Consider the following 15,024-nt stretch of genomic DNA (forward strand, 5'->3'; position numbering starts at 1 on the left):
TGTCTGAGAACAGTAACAATCATTTAAATATCTTCATAGTTATCGTTGCCTGTTAAACTAACCTAGAACTTGGCACTGACCATTCTTCAAAATAGGTACTCAGTGAAATCAAAGGGTGACAAACCCAGGCCATCATTCAATCCTTTCTCCATCTTCTTCAGCGTCCTCATTCCAGCGTTATGGTGTCATTGTCATAAGTGGCTGGGCATTTCTATGGCACAGATCTGTTGTGGGGTAGTTATAAACCTCCTGTGCCTCTTAATTTTGCCCTTCCCTCGGCCTCCCTTGCAGCTCACTCCTGCTGCAATAATGCTAAAAGCTCTAGATGGATAGGAACATGCCCATGCATGGTTTCCTATGTGTGCTTTCAAAATTCTTCCCCTCGGGAAATACTATCGTTATATTTCTGGTACTTGATGTAACTGCAGAAAGGGTTGAATTTTGAGAACTGTGGCGTTGCAGGGAAACCTTTCATGTTCTACTTCTTCAAACAGACTGGAGAGTGATGCTTTTTAAAGTTGTGATAAAGTCACATTTTCGTCACAAATTACAATGATTATGATCTTTGTTTTCCCATTCTTGCCTCTCCTCCCCGCTCCCCATAGCCTTAGATTCTCTTTCAAATCCAGTGTTACTGATTTTCCTGAACAGGTTAACATACTCATCTGCGTTTTTCTGGGTCTGGCTTTGTCACCCACACTGCTAGGATTTTCCCTGGCTTTCGGTCCCCCACCCCCCACCTCTCCCTCTCCCCTTTTAGCCTATTTAGGAAGCCATTTTCAGAGTGCTTTCACCTACCTCTGAACAGCAGTAAGCCTCTCTTTGGCTCACGGGTTGCATCACAGGGGGCTGGTTATGGTTATGGTTCCTGGCAGCTGTAAATTAGCCTGGTGTTTTAGGACTGTGCTGTGGTGTTCCAAAGTAGAAGCTTGGACCTGGGGGAGAGATTTAGTAGAGACTTTAGGGTAGCCTGGGTATGACAGGAAGGGAAAGCTGAAGTGATGTTGTTCCCAGTGACTGTGGCTCAAGCTCAGGAAAGTTAACAGAAGGCTGAGTTCAGGGCTCCATGATAGGTACCCCTTGAGTGAAAGGCTAACCCTCAGAAACAGATGCCTCTGCCTGCAGAGGAGTCAACATCATACACAACTCTGAACTCAGCAAGCCACCCCAAGCCTGAAGACTTTTCCTTGAGTGAGGGAAACACTGGAGGCTTTTGGCTGCTTCCAGGTTGTTGAGGAGTGCTGTGTGGTGCATTACAGCCAGGACTGGGGAAACACAATTTTCCTTGATGGGGTCCCTATACATTCTCTTTGGCATCAATCCTGCCAACCTTGCCAACCAATGAGGGCATAAGGCTCAACTGTGTTTTTCTGAAGAGGTGCTCGAATGAGCCGAGCAGTTGGCTCGTAAAGAGGAGGGGAAGGCACCATTTGTCCCTTTTTCTCTTCCCCACTCATTTAATCCCAGCACACGATAGCCTAAGTCTAAGAAGAAAGTGCATGGAGATTCACCTCCTGTGCATCCCCCTGAGTAAAAAGGGGTAAGGAGCCTGGACGCTTACATTCCGTTTCATGAGGGCAAAGGAGAGCTGAATTATGTATGTGAGAGAAGAAATGAATATTAAATTCAGCTTTGTTCTACTCAAAGTAGAGGGTATAATTATATAATGCACGGAACACTCGGAGATATTTAGTATTCTGAATTTATAACCTTATGAAAGGAACAAATTATGTGAAGAAAAAATATTTTTTTTGTTCTGTCAGCGAGCCAGGCAGATACTTTATGACTATATCTGTTCTTTGGGCTTCTGTCAACACTCACTAACTTGTTAGTTGACTACACAGAAGAATATATCTAAGATGGCGTCTGTAGGATTTGCTTTTTCCAAGTGTCAAAAATCTCATGTTTTCAGACGGTATTCATGAGGGTAAGAGGGCACAGCAAAAGTTGGTTCTTGTGGGAGCCTTGCTTGATGCATCTGTTACTCCTTGATTTTATAGAGCTCCCCTTGCTGCCAGAGTGTTTATTAAAAATAATGCATTTGTAAATGGGTATGGAGAACCCTGTGAAATTATTTATATAGATATAAATAACATTTGGCATGTGCTGGACCCCTTGATCTCTAGGCTGAATGCTTTGCATACGTTATCAGTCCTCACACGCTCAGGGGAAGGACGAGACACTCATTCAGGGAGAGAGGCAAAGACAAAGATGGAGGAGGACATGTTTGCCTCATCCTCCCTGGAGATGAGGGGGTAATTCTCTTCCCTTGCCCTGTGCACTTTGGATCGCCTACAGGAGCCAGCTGCAAGGCTTTGACTTGAAACAATGGAGTCTCCCTCCTGAATGGTCTTTGGTATTCCTGTAATTCTCAAGTTTTTGCGAAGGGAGAAGCTCCTGCTTCATGTCTTGTCTCCTGAATGAGATGATAGATTCACATGATCACAGAACCCGAAGGTACTGAAGAGATTTACTAACACAGCAGCCCTTTCATTTTACAAATGAGAAACCTTGGTGATTGACAGGCTGTTATTACAGTTAATTTTTGTGGTCTGTGTCTGAAAGGTGGTATGATTATAGATGTTTTAGAAACAACTCAGTGAACATTTTTTTTTTTTTTGTAGTAACAAGAAGCAGGGTCTTGTTTTAGTGCACTGAAATGTCTAGACACTTAGAAATATGACCTTTTGTCTATGGCCATATAATGACCCTGTGTGTCCCCAAGCTCATCTAATGTCAGAAAGAAAGCAAGGCTGGGCTTGGTTAGCAGTGGCATGGGAGCAGTAGCTCGCTTTTAATGAAATGGAGCTGCTCACTCCAGGTTGTTTTATATATCTTTCAACTGGACTTACAGTAGGTGATTCCTTAGATAGTTTAAATAGTACTTTGCTTTGTCATGAAAAAAGTTACAGTATTCTATTGAAAAATAGAAAAATATGCAAGCAATAATAAAATCCCTAAGTTGCTCCAGTGTCCTGAAACCAGTGTTTTAAGTCTCTGGACTGTTGTTTCGTGTTGCTGGAAGAGGAGATGGCAGACGAGGCGGGTAAGCAGGTATGCAGGTTGGTGGGTAGATAGGTAAGACATGTATGTGTTCTCAGCCAGGTGGGAACTCTGTGGAATGCCTGGTTTGTGTCCTGCCTTTTAGATGATAATGCCATAAGTAGTTTCCCATCCTACTCTTGGAGAACATTGTTCTCTGTTAGTGGCCCTTTGGGTAGCTTTCCAGTTTTCACTTTCACTAGAGAGAACAAGGTGGAATCCTTAAACTGGAACTTTTTGGCATGTCATTGATCATTTCTTTTTTCATAACTTTTTAAAGTTAAATGATCAGGGAAAAAAAAGCATTTTTAAAAAACAAAACAATACCAACCAAACAACCAAGCAAAAACAAACAAGATAAACAAACAAAAGCCAAAGAAATCCGTGAGCTCATAGTAGAAAGGGTGGGGGAGGACTAAATGTCTTCTTTCATTTTTAGAGTGTTTAAAATGCTTACCTGTCAAGCAAACTTTGACTATATCCCGGTGTTGACTGTGGCAATTTGATGTGCATATACACTGTGAAATGATGTCACAGCCAAGTTAATTAGACTAGCCATACCACCCATGCTACACATTAGATCCTGGAATCATCCTCCCTCACAAGTGAAAGGGTGCATCATTTACACAGTATTTACGCATTACTGTTCTGCTGTGGATGCTATCAATTACTGCTGTATCCAATGAGAGCCCCTTCTGTGTGCACACATGAGCCCTAGCTTCCTCTTCAACGTGGTGCCTTCTGAACCTAAGTTCCTCATGAAAGATACACTGTTGCACCATCTCATTTTTACAGACAAGGAAGCAAGATTGACATAACTCCATTCCTAAGATAAAAAGGGCTGCAGAGAGACCTAAAAGTGTGTGGGCCACTGCTGGAAATGCTTGGCCTAAGCCACAGCGTGTGTGTGTGTGTGTGTGTGTGTGTGTGTGTGTGTGTGTGTGTGTGTAACTGCCCTCTTGCATTCCCTGGAAGTCTGTCTGGAGGAGAGCGTAGTGTGATAGTGAGCCGAGTCCCAGATCCCTAAATTACAATGGCTACCTGATACAATGGTTGTTGCAGTAATAACCCAACGTTTTCCTAATTCCATAGCATTAGACTTGGCCTGCTTGCAGAGTGAAGGAGTACTGACTTGTTCTGGTAAGATAAGGCTCCTTTGTGTCAGGATGGAAAACTATCTTGGATGCCAGTGTGAAAAAGCAAGAGAATTGCTTTTATAAATTCTAGATGTAATCCCTAGGTTCTTTCAGTGACAGAATGCCTAGAATGTGTGATGCTTTGACAAAAATCCATATATGATGTATGTTGAAGCACACCCATCACTGCTAGCTTTAAAAGAGGCAAATTGGAACAGGTTCCAGTATTTAGGAAACTATTCATCAAACTAAGTTTACTACATATCTTGGGGAGTGCACCATTGGTCCATCCTGCAATGGAGACCAGATGCTGGGGCAGCTGTTTTTCCAATCAGGCAGCACACACATCGGTGTTGACATGCTGGCCCATTTGGCATCACATCTGAGAATGAAAAATTTAGATACTTTGGGTACTGGCTAAATTCTATAACTGCTCAAAACCCGGAGAATGCGATAGCCCAGCATAAAGTAGCTTAGAAACATTCTGTATATGCAGATGGATACCCTCACTGGGATAAATCTTTTGCTCTATAGTTTGTGGGGAAATTGCATAGAATAGGGGACTCCTTTTGGCCCCTCTACATACTTCCTAGCAATGTGAGATGTGTGTGTGTGTGTGTGTGTGTGTGTGTGTGTGTGTGTGTGTGTGTATGCGCGCGCGCGCGCACGCCAATATGTAGAGAAAGAGAAAAGAAGAGATAGAATATAAGTGTGAATATGAATGAGATTATGTGGACTAATCAGGATTGACAGCCAAAGAAGGAAGCAGATTAGAGTGAGATCTATTGAAAGTGATAGAATTTGGGGGCCAGGAGTATAGCTCAGTAGGAGGTGAATGTGTGCCTAGCATTTGAAAGATCAGTTCAGTCTCCAGCAACCTTCCAAATAAAGAGCAACTTGATAGACTAGGTGTGGTGGCACACTCCAGTGTCCCTTGCTTCTTGGGGGGCTGAGGCAAGATTACTTACCCCAAGGAGTTTAGGCCAACATAAACAGCATTGTGAGCATTTGTCTCAAAATAGATGATAGAGCTACCATGAAAACCCCCCAAAATACGTTTGTATACATTTTACTTTGGGAATCATGATTTCTTCAAACGGTGGGGTGTGATGGTATTAACTGTCAACTCGACAATCTAGAATTAGCTAAGAGGCAGGTATCTGGGCATGTCTGTAGAGTATCACCTTGACGGCACTAATGGAGGTGGGAAGTCTCACCTGGTGTGAGTGATACCATTCCCTGGACGGGATTCTGGACTGCATGGGTGGAGAAGGGCCGAGCAGAGGCCTGCATTCATCTCTGTGCTCCCCGGTGACACCATTCCCTGGACGGGATTCTGGACTGCATGGGTGGAGAAGGGCCGAGCAGAGGCCTGCATTCATCTCTGTGCTCCCCGGTGACACCATTCCCTGGACGGGATTCTGGACTGCATGGGTGGAGAAGGGCCGAGCAGAGGCCTGCATTCATCTCTGGGCTCCCCGATGATGCAGTTGATGTAACCGAGTGCTTCAAACTCCTGACATCGTACTTCCTTGCCGTGAATCTGAACCTTGACCTGAACCAGAACAAACCCTCGATTCCTCAAGTTCCTCTGGTCAGATTATTTAATCACAGCAAGGAACAAGGACAAGGAACTAAGACAATGGGATTGGAGTCTTTTTTTTTTCCCCCATCTTTCTGAAAATTTCAAATACAAACATCTTGGAGGGAAGAGAAAGAAAACTCATCTTTAAATCAGTCTCCAGTAGAGAACCCTGCAACGTCTAGTCAACCTTGCCAGTTCAGTCCTTTCCCATCTTTCCCATGCTGTACAAGGTTTATGTCCGTCCGGTTGGCAGAAGTCTGGGGTCTGCAGCTAACCTTCTTTTTCCACTTGGCTTGCAGCATGGCACAGAATGGGCCTCGGGCTCGTGCACCGTGTGCTCTTGCACTCACGGAGAGGTGAGATGCTCACGCCAACCGTGCTCCCCGTTATCCTGTGGACCGAAGGAGCTGGAATTCCTGGCTGAAGGAGGCTGCTGCCCCATCTGTGTGGGAACAGGGAGTGAGTATGGCCTGGTGGGCAGGGATTCCCTAGGCCTTCGAGGTCCAGCGTGGCTCAAAGATTCTGAACTCCCTTCCTGTTGGAGCCCAGGTGGTGTGGCCTTGAACTTGTTAGCGAGCGATGCCCCGGAGAGTGGGATTGGCTTGGATCTTTAGGCTGCATTCCAAATGTGGAATTCTGCTGGTCTCTTATTTACGTATTTTACCTTGGCCAGCTGCATCCCTCCACACTTTCTTCCTCTGAGAGAGAAAGGAGCAGGGAAACACTCCTTTGATTGGACTTCATGAGGCCCAGGTCACTCCTTCCTGGATAGACAGAAGGACCAGAGTTCTTCTCCATGTAGCATTGCTGCTGCTGATTCTGTCAGCTGGTCTGTGATGCAATAGCTTTCTCTAAGACAAGCACAAAGTGGGGGAGGGGCTCCCTTCATTTGTGTTCCCTACAACCTCCCTGGACAGATTACTCTTGCTATAAACTAAGGCACCCTGCTTTCTCTCAGCAAGCCAGGGACATGCTTCCGGACCTGCCCATTGAACCCAGGCTTGCCTGTGTATCCTTCTCATTATATTTTAGAGATGCATGCCCTGTTGCACTTTCATGGCTGTTTGTGTGGACTTTAGTATAAGTAGGCGTTATCATCAGTCCATCATGCTCTCTGCTGACACGTAATGATTAGAAAGCTTCTTCTATTCAATATAGGTTGAAAGTCATGTTTGATTCTTGTCCTTTCCCTTTCAAAAAAAAAAAAAATCCCCCTGGTTTCTTTCCAGTCCCTAGTTAGTCTACCTCTGAAGGCCTTTGTTATAGAGAACCATACCAGAGATTTAAAAGTATGCCCAAGAAATCATGGAAGGAGAATGTTTGCTGTATGCTCAAGAAATCATGGACGGAGAATGTTTGCCCTATGCATTTCAGAACTCACCCATTAGCTGATATGAGCAGTGTCAGCTGCTTTGAACAAAATAACCCTGAATGTGAAAATATATGAGCAGCCGAGTCGGGATAGCACGGGGAATGTGCCGCCTCGGTTTCTGGGGTTCACTCTTACACCTTAAGAGCATTTTTCATTAGTTCTCTGTGAGAAAGACATATTAAAGGCATTTTGCCTCAAGAGACTGGAGCATCATCTAGAGCAGCTACCTAGTGGGTTAAAATGCAACATTTCCTGTTCAGAGAGTAAAGGAGGCTCTTACTTTGCCTCTGTGGTCTCTCTGTATGTGAAAATTCCGTGTTTTCTATCTGCTCCCGTGGATCTGTGAACACTCCAAGGGTGAGAAGAAACTTGATGCCCCCCCAGGCCCCAGCACCCTGGACCTCCCCTGGGACATGGTGCATAGAACATACGAAAAAATACACCCTCTTGGAACCAAGTTTCCTGACTAGGTAAAAGGGCTGGTGTAGTTAGAATTTTCTTTGGGCCGCTAACCAGCTCCCAAATAAAGACAGGGAGACTTAGTGTAGTTATGAATATTTGTTTTAGCTTAGGCTTGTCCTTCTAGCTCTTTTAACTTAATTTAACCTGTTTCTGTTCACCTACATTTTGCCCTGGGGCTTTTTACTTTTCTTTCATTCTGTCTGTTCTACTTTCCTGCTTCCTCTGTGTCTGGCTGCCTGGCCCCTGGCATCTCTCTGGCATCTTTTTTCTTTCTTGCCTGAGCCTAAATTCTTCCTCCTACTTACTCTCCCTGCTGGGGAAGTCCGCCTATATCTCCTCTCTCGATATTAACCCTTCAGCTTTTTATTAGACCAATCAGGTGCCTTAGGCAGGGCAAGGTAAAACAGCAACACATTTTTACATAGTTAAACAAATATTCTGCAACAGACTGGGGAGCAGGCAGCTGAGAGCTGGGCACCCAGCAGGAGATGAGACCATGCATGAACCGAGGCTCCATACCCCACCAGACTTCACTAACTCTATAGATTCAGAGATGGCAAAGCAGCAATTATGGAGCATGACACCAGAGAATGTCCCCAGTCCTCACCACCCTGTTGCAGGACATTCGGTCGCACTGTGAACCCCGAGATCACATTATTTACTGCAAAAGTGTATTTCTAGTTGTGGTGTGGTTAAGTCCTAGCATACACCTTTAATCCAAGAGATTTCTGCTTGAATACTGTAAACAGGATTTAATAAAGTCAGCCATAGGTAGAGAGAGAGAGAGAGAGAGAGAGAGAGAGAGAGAGAGAGAGAGAGAGAGAGAGAGAGAGCGCAATTGACAGGAAATGAACATAGGATTGCTAAGCAAAAGCCATAGAGAGTAAGAGGGAGTCGGGAGGATGGATAGAGAGCTGTACAGGAAGTAGAAGGGAGGGACATTGAGTTGGGGAGTTTGGTTTGAGACAGTGTAGGAGAAGGAGGCTTCTGGGACATCAGCAGAGAAGGAATGCCAGCTGGGTGCTTTCTCTGCCTCTCTGAGCTAGCAGACTTTCACCCCAGCATCTGGCTCCAGGGCCTTTATTGATAAAATCAAATGACTGATATTTTGTCATAAACACCACTACCCATACAGTAGCCCTGGGCCCAGTCGACACATGCAGCCAGCTCTGAGACAAGCACCCGAAATCCTCACCCTAATCCCATACCTTTGTCCTTCCAGAGTCCTGTTCCTATGATGGACACGTGTACCAGGATGGAGAGCACTGGCGCCTGGGCCACTGTGCCAAGTGTGTATGCAGAAATGGGCTCACCCAGTGCTTCACGGCTCAGTGTCAACCTCTCTTTTGCAACCAGGTGAGGAGGGACTCTCAGAGTGGACCTTTCCCGGGGAGCTAACTGCAGAAGAGTTCGAAGGTTTTTTTTTTTAGATATTGTTAGGCATTCACCCCAGGAAGCAGTAGAACCCAGAAATCAGGGCTGTTTCATTTTCCTTACACTTTTGAAGACAACCTCAAGGATGATTTTTTTTTTTTTTTTTTTGCCCTTTTAGAATCTACGCCTAGGTCTAATTACCAGCCATTTAGGCAAATTGTTACATAATGAAATTGAGCCTTAGGGCTACACATAAGGAAGCCTCCAGCTTGAAATGCAGATGTTCCCAAAAAAGTCAGGCTGAACATCTGGAAAGCCCGATAAAAAGATGGGGTTTCTTACTTTTCTCCCATGTAGAGGTGTACTTTACTTTTTAAAGGCATAGATGTGTCTTTGAACATGATTATCCAGATGTACACAATTTAATTCTTATAGGATAATGATTCAAGTTCTCTAAGTGTTTTCCCAGGGGGTGTTCACGATAGTGGGACCATCTTCATTTAAAGCTGATCCAATTTCCCAAACATTGGGCTGTTCACACAAATCTAGAGGAGAGAATCCATTGTAAATATGTGCGTTATAGGCAGTGTCTTGTAGTTTTCTCCTCTTCCTGACGCTCCTGAGGATGTGCTGTGAAAATTGACAGATAACTGTGAGGAGTTTTGCCTCCAGTGGAAAAATAGTTCATTTTTTTGATCCACGGAAAAGCTGGAAACCAAGATTTAGTTGCTACAGAGTAGCACTTTGTGTCCAATAAAACAAAATCAATAACGTGGCATATTGTGACAATTGGGCAATATTTTTAAAGACAGACGAAAGGCAATTAGACATGAAATGCTAAATGCCAAATCAAGGGAAATGTGTCTAATTGAAAGACTGGATTCTGTTATCCACATGATGTCAGCTTCTCTGCTCCTGCCTCAGCTTTCACCTCATCAACAAGTCTTGTCCCAGGTTCAGATCTCAAGTGAGTGCCTGGGTGGAACTGCACGGGACCTTGCTTCACTGCTCTCATGTCGGGCAGGGCTGTCATGGTGACCAGGGCGTGTTAACACGTATAGCAGTTTATTCTTCCTGGATAGTGAGGGCAGTTTGGTGGTTTGCTACCCTTCCAGTAAAGGAGAGGGGAGAAATGGAGGCCTGTTGAGAATCTTCTGCTTTAAATTGTAAAATAACCACACACTGCGTATAAGAGACAGACACTGAAAGTACTATTTCTCATGTTGAAAAGAGTGAGTATATACTCTTTCTTCATTCATAGTATTCACTACTCACTCATTGTTTATACCAATGTATGTAATCAATGTGAAACAGACTAATTAATGTATAAGTGATCTCATTCACTTGTATTCTTGTCATTTTTGCCATCTATCTATCTATCTATCTATCTATCTATCTATCTATCTATCTATCTAGTATCTATCTGTCTACCTGTCTATCTATCTATCTATCTATCTATCTATCTATCTATCTATCATCTATTTATCTATCTATCATCTATCTATCTATCTATCTATCTATCTATCTATCTATCTATCATCTATCTATCTATCTATCTATCTATCTATCTATCTATCTATCTATCATCTATCTACCTAGATATCTCACAGATCACTTAGAACCACTTACTGATTTACACTCTCTGTGAAATATTAACTCCTGCAATGACATAGAGGAGGAGTCCCATGGAATTAGTGCTGTTGATGGAACACCTAATCCCCCCCAGTGCCCTCACAGCTGCCAACACCACTGCCAACAATCACAACAGCACCACTTTTCAGGTGTTCAATGTGTGCTGGTTTTTTACTTCAAGGGCTTTGTAATTCTTACAACAGCCCCATGAAGTAGGAGCAATTACCACCCTCTGCACTTGGTATCCAAGGAAACAGAGGCCTGGGGAGGGTAAGTAACTTATCCTAGGTATGGCAGCCAGCACTTGTCTCAAGCAGTTCTGTAGCGCTGCCTCAAAAGATCACTCCCGACACATATTTAGTATCATGGTCCCAGTAGCAAAAGCTGCTAACATAATCAAGTGTGATAGGGGGCATTTTAAATGCATTTGTTCATTAAATGTAAGACCCAAAAATGCAAGTTTGTCACCAGAAACACATTTTCCAAAGCTGAGCTCTGGAACATTCTAACCCGTTTTAAGGATTTCCCTGACTTACGAGGTTTGCTTGTTCATTTGTTTGCTTTTGTTTTAATTGTAACAGGAGCTTTTTCACTAATTAAGGAAAGCTTGGGAAGAGCAGAGAGCAGAACAAAAATAATCCCTGATGCTGGATTTCTTTCTTTGGCAACTTACCCCAGTCCTGATAGACAGTCGAGATTCTTGCTTATTTGGATGCTTATCATCACAATCTAAAAGTTGGTGATTATCCCAGCAAAAGGAGAAGTTGCTGTTCTTTGTGATCAAATGAGGAGTTATTCCCTTGATGAAATAATGAATTCAAATGGAATTACTGCTCTCACCTTCTGTCCAGATAGCCTGTCACCTGAACCACGACCCTGTCACCTTTATCATCCATCACTCACTAAAATGATCTTTGCAGTCTGATGAGACTTGTTCCTGCTGATAGTTAGTTAGTTAATGTGCTGCAGAGGATCTGTCTATGCCAGGGCCTCAAGGATCCGAGGCAAATGCTCCATCACTGAGCCACATCCTCAGCCCACTAGCAGGGATGTTTTTGAATACTACAGATTTCTCACACAATTGATTTATCTAAGCCATTTGAACTTTATCTTTGGATATTTTTTTCAAGAGAGAGTATTTGTATGTCCTCTGAGTTTCACATACTTGAGAAGTATTTTCTTGCTTATGATATACATAAAAATCAATTTGGCATCTGAATTTAGAGGCCTGCAGTCCCATTTCCACTGAATTTTGGGTCCCAGCATCACCGAGAAGCTGAAGGCCTGTTTTTTCTCTTGCTTTGGCTCTTGTTACAAAGCAAACAATCCTTTCCCTATGCTCAGGCTTTATTCAAGGTGCCGGTAACCACCTTCTGGTCTCATGTTTGGGACTCGGTATGAGAAGAGTTTTGGGGAAGCATCCCTTCCTTCAGTACCCTTCTCCCCTTCCCCAAGGACCAAGACATTTTTTTTTTAGTTCTCCTGGAAGGTGCCTCATTTCTATTCTGTAATTTACAGCTGATATTGCCATGATGTATTCTTGTAGGATGTTTTTAAACCCTTATAATTCAAAAATTCAAACATCTTCCAGGACATTTCTAGGTGAAATACTGTTTGGCAAAACCCATTCCCCATGTATGAGAGCTGTCTGCCAAAGTTACAAGGCACTGGGCAACTGAAAATAGGAGACAGATTCATGATCATACAAAGTGGAGTTCGCTGAGGACTTATAGACAGAGTGCATCTTGGATGTTAGCAAGATGGGTGGATTCCTACATGCTGAGGCTGGAGGAAGTCATTCGCTTGTGAACCTAAATGTATGTGGGCCATACCAGAATATGTGTAGCCTTTCTCACAACCTAGCAGTGTATCAAACATCAGTGGTCAGCACACATGCTTGGCAGTTTGGAGATGCTCTCCGATGGGGTTTGGGATGCATGCCAGGTTCACTTGGTGAACAGGCTGGTGGGAATAATCAATAGGGCTGTGACTACAATCAGTCTGAAACATTCCACGTAGCTTTTCTTATATCTTGCCTTCTGTATAGAGCCCATTTCTTACTGTGTTCCAGTGTCTTGAATTTTTTTCTAGTTTGGTTTTAGGGAAGCACTTCCGTTCCAGTTTTTATTTCTCTGGAAATATCTGTGACTTGTATGTTGCTCCATGCCTTATCAGTCATTTTCTCATTTGTCACTTGGTCTCTTTCTTCAGCTTGGAGGAGAGCTGCTTACATTTATAGTCACTGTTTCCAGAACTGAAGATGCAGAGATGGGAGGAGAACATAAGCAAAGACCTCGTTTCTTGTCTCGTTTACTCCTTGGAGATTGCACTGTCTGTCTTCTTACACAGCTCCCCACCACCCGCTCTTCATCAGACCTACCGTAAGAGGCTAGCCTAGTTCAGTCATAGCGGTCATTCTTAGTATACACAAAGCCCTAGGCTCAATTCCCAGCACAAGAAAAAAATAAATGGAAGAAAAGACACAAAGAGGAAAGAGAAATGATAGAAGTTTGTTTCTTTGGGTCTTTACCTCTTTATGAATACTCCTGAGTCAATTAACACTTAATTCATTTTCATGGTTCCCCCTTGATCGTCTTAGAGAGTGCTCAGCTCTTAATAAACAGCTTTGGGGGCAAAGTGAATAGAAAGTATTTCCTTTTCTTCTCATTCATTCTTGGGAGTTTTCTCTCCACATCCTTTCTTCATTCTTGATCAAGAGAAATCTGTCCTTATTCCCTGCCTGCATGCCACACTGATAGTGGCCTTTCTTCCACCCTGTCCCGTGGATGTGTGGCCAGGTGCTCAGGGCTGGGATCTGCTTTCACTTGCTGTAGCTGTGCCTCGTTGAGATAAGATCTTCCCATTGCCGCTGCCTGGTCCACTCACCTCTGGACATGAGACACAAACCATCACCTCCAGTGTGCACTGCCGTCCCAAGGGCCTTTTCCGTCTCTTTGACATTTACCCACCCAGGATCTTAATCACTTCCTGTGATCCCCTAACACCCTCCCTATTTTGCTACGTTGTTGACATTATGGACTCTGCCTAAATGTAGAAAGAAAACTATGAAAGGCTGGGAGTCCAGGGCTGGCCCTCTGCCTGCCTCACTTAGCAGCCTGTGCGGACAGAGTCCTGATCCGGAAAGGCTGAGCTTGGGAGCGGGTGATGACTCTTATTTGTACTTCTCCTTATGCAGCGAGAGAAGGCCACACAGTGGCTTATAGTCCACGGACTTCCTGGCAACGATGGGAAGATGACTGTCAGTTCTCCTTCATTTGTGGTGGCATCTCTTTGATATCCTCCAATGGACTATGATAGAAAGGTGTTTCGTCAAGTCTCTCAGACGTGATGCACTGTAGACTTCATCATCATAAGAGTCTTAATTAAGGGCAACCATAATTCAATAGAGCTTTACTGGTAACTCTGCCTTCCCATGTATAATCACATTCACCATATTTTATAGTACTGAATCTTTGCAATTATGGAGGATATCATATTATCCAGGGCACACATCCTTCTGCAAAGGGCAAGATTGAGTAGTTTCAGCTTTGTGTGCAATACAGTTAAAATAACTACTCAGCTCTGCTGTTGTAGCATAAAGATGATAGAAAATATATAAGTATGTGGGTGTGCTGATAATCCAATAAACCTTCAATTATAAAAATAAGTGGTAAGGTGGACATGATTCACAGTCCGTAGTTTACTTGTCCAAGTTAGACCATGTATTTGAAAAGAGTATCTGAAAGCCAGAAAAGTATAAATTGTAAAGTCTTTGTATGGTTGTTTGTCACATGTTGGTTAAGAAAGACTGACAGAGGGGCTGGGGAGATGGCTTAGTGGTTAGAGCAATTGCTGCTTTTGCAAAGGACTTGAGTTTGGTTCTTAGTACCTGTGTTGCTCCTGCTCCAGGGGATGCTTAGCTGAGTTCTGGCCTCTGTGGATAACCACACACACACATGTAGATATACACATGAACAATAAATATTTAAAAAAGACTTAACACTGAGTCTGCCTGTTCAGGACAGAGAATGAGTAAGGCTTAGTTCATTTCTTTACTGCAGTGAAGTTACTGAATTGTGTGACTGAATATATGCTTCTACTTTACTTAACCAAAACTCCCTTGAAGAACTCTGAAGTCAAGACATGCTCAGTTTTCTCATTGCCTATCCGGTTTTCACACATTCTGTTGGACATCAATGGTCATAATACTTTACATATACGTTATAGAATAATACGATATCTCCACAAAGAAAACAGCTGCTGTTGTAATTCCAGTGGTTTAAACATTTGCAACCAACCAATCAGGTAGTGATGCAGAAACTTGAATGGCAATGTATGACCATGCTAAATGATTATGGAGGTGTATTACTGGAACTTTCGATGAGAAGTTGGCATCGTAGGACCCTGGTTCCTTCTGTCCC

The 15,024-nt window shown here is 43.5% G+C and overlaps 1 protein-coding gene across 1 annotated transcript in view; it reads left to right on the plus strand.

The window, feature by feature from the left end:
• Fras1 (Fraser extracellular matrix complex subunit 1) overlaps positions 1-15,024 on the plus strand; it is a 420,836-nt gene that overhangs the window by 160,172 nt on the left and 245,640 nt on the right. The window contains exons 5-6 of the mRNA XM_006975359.4: positions 6,063-6,222; positions 8,820-8,953. Of these exons, the coding sequence (XP_006975421.1) occupies positions 6,063-6,222; positions 8,820-8,953 (294 nt within the window). The remainder of the gene's footprint in view (positions 1-6,062; positions 6,223-8,819; positions 8,954-15,024) is intronic.

This window comes from Peromyscus maniculatus, chromosome 10, assembly GCF_049852395.1.
Source record: "Peromyscus maniculatus bairdii isolate BWxNUB_F1_BW_parent chromosome 10, HU_Pman_BW_mat_3.1, whole genome shotgun sequence".
Lineage (NCBI taxonomy): Eukaryota > Metazoa > Chordata > Mammalia > Rodentia > Cricetidae > Peromyscus > Peromyscus maniculatus.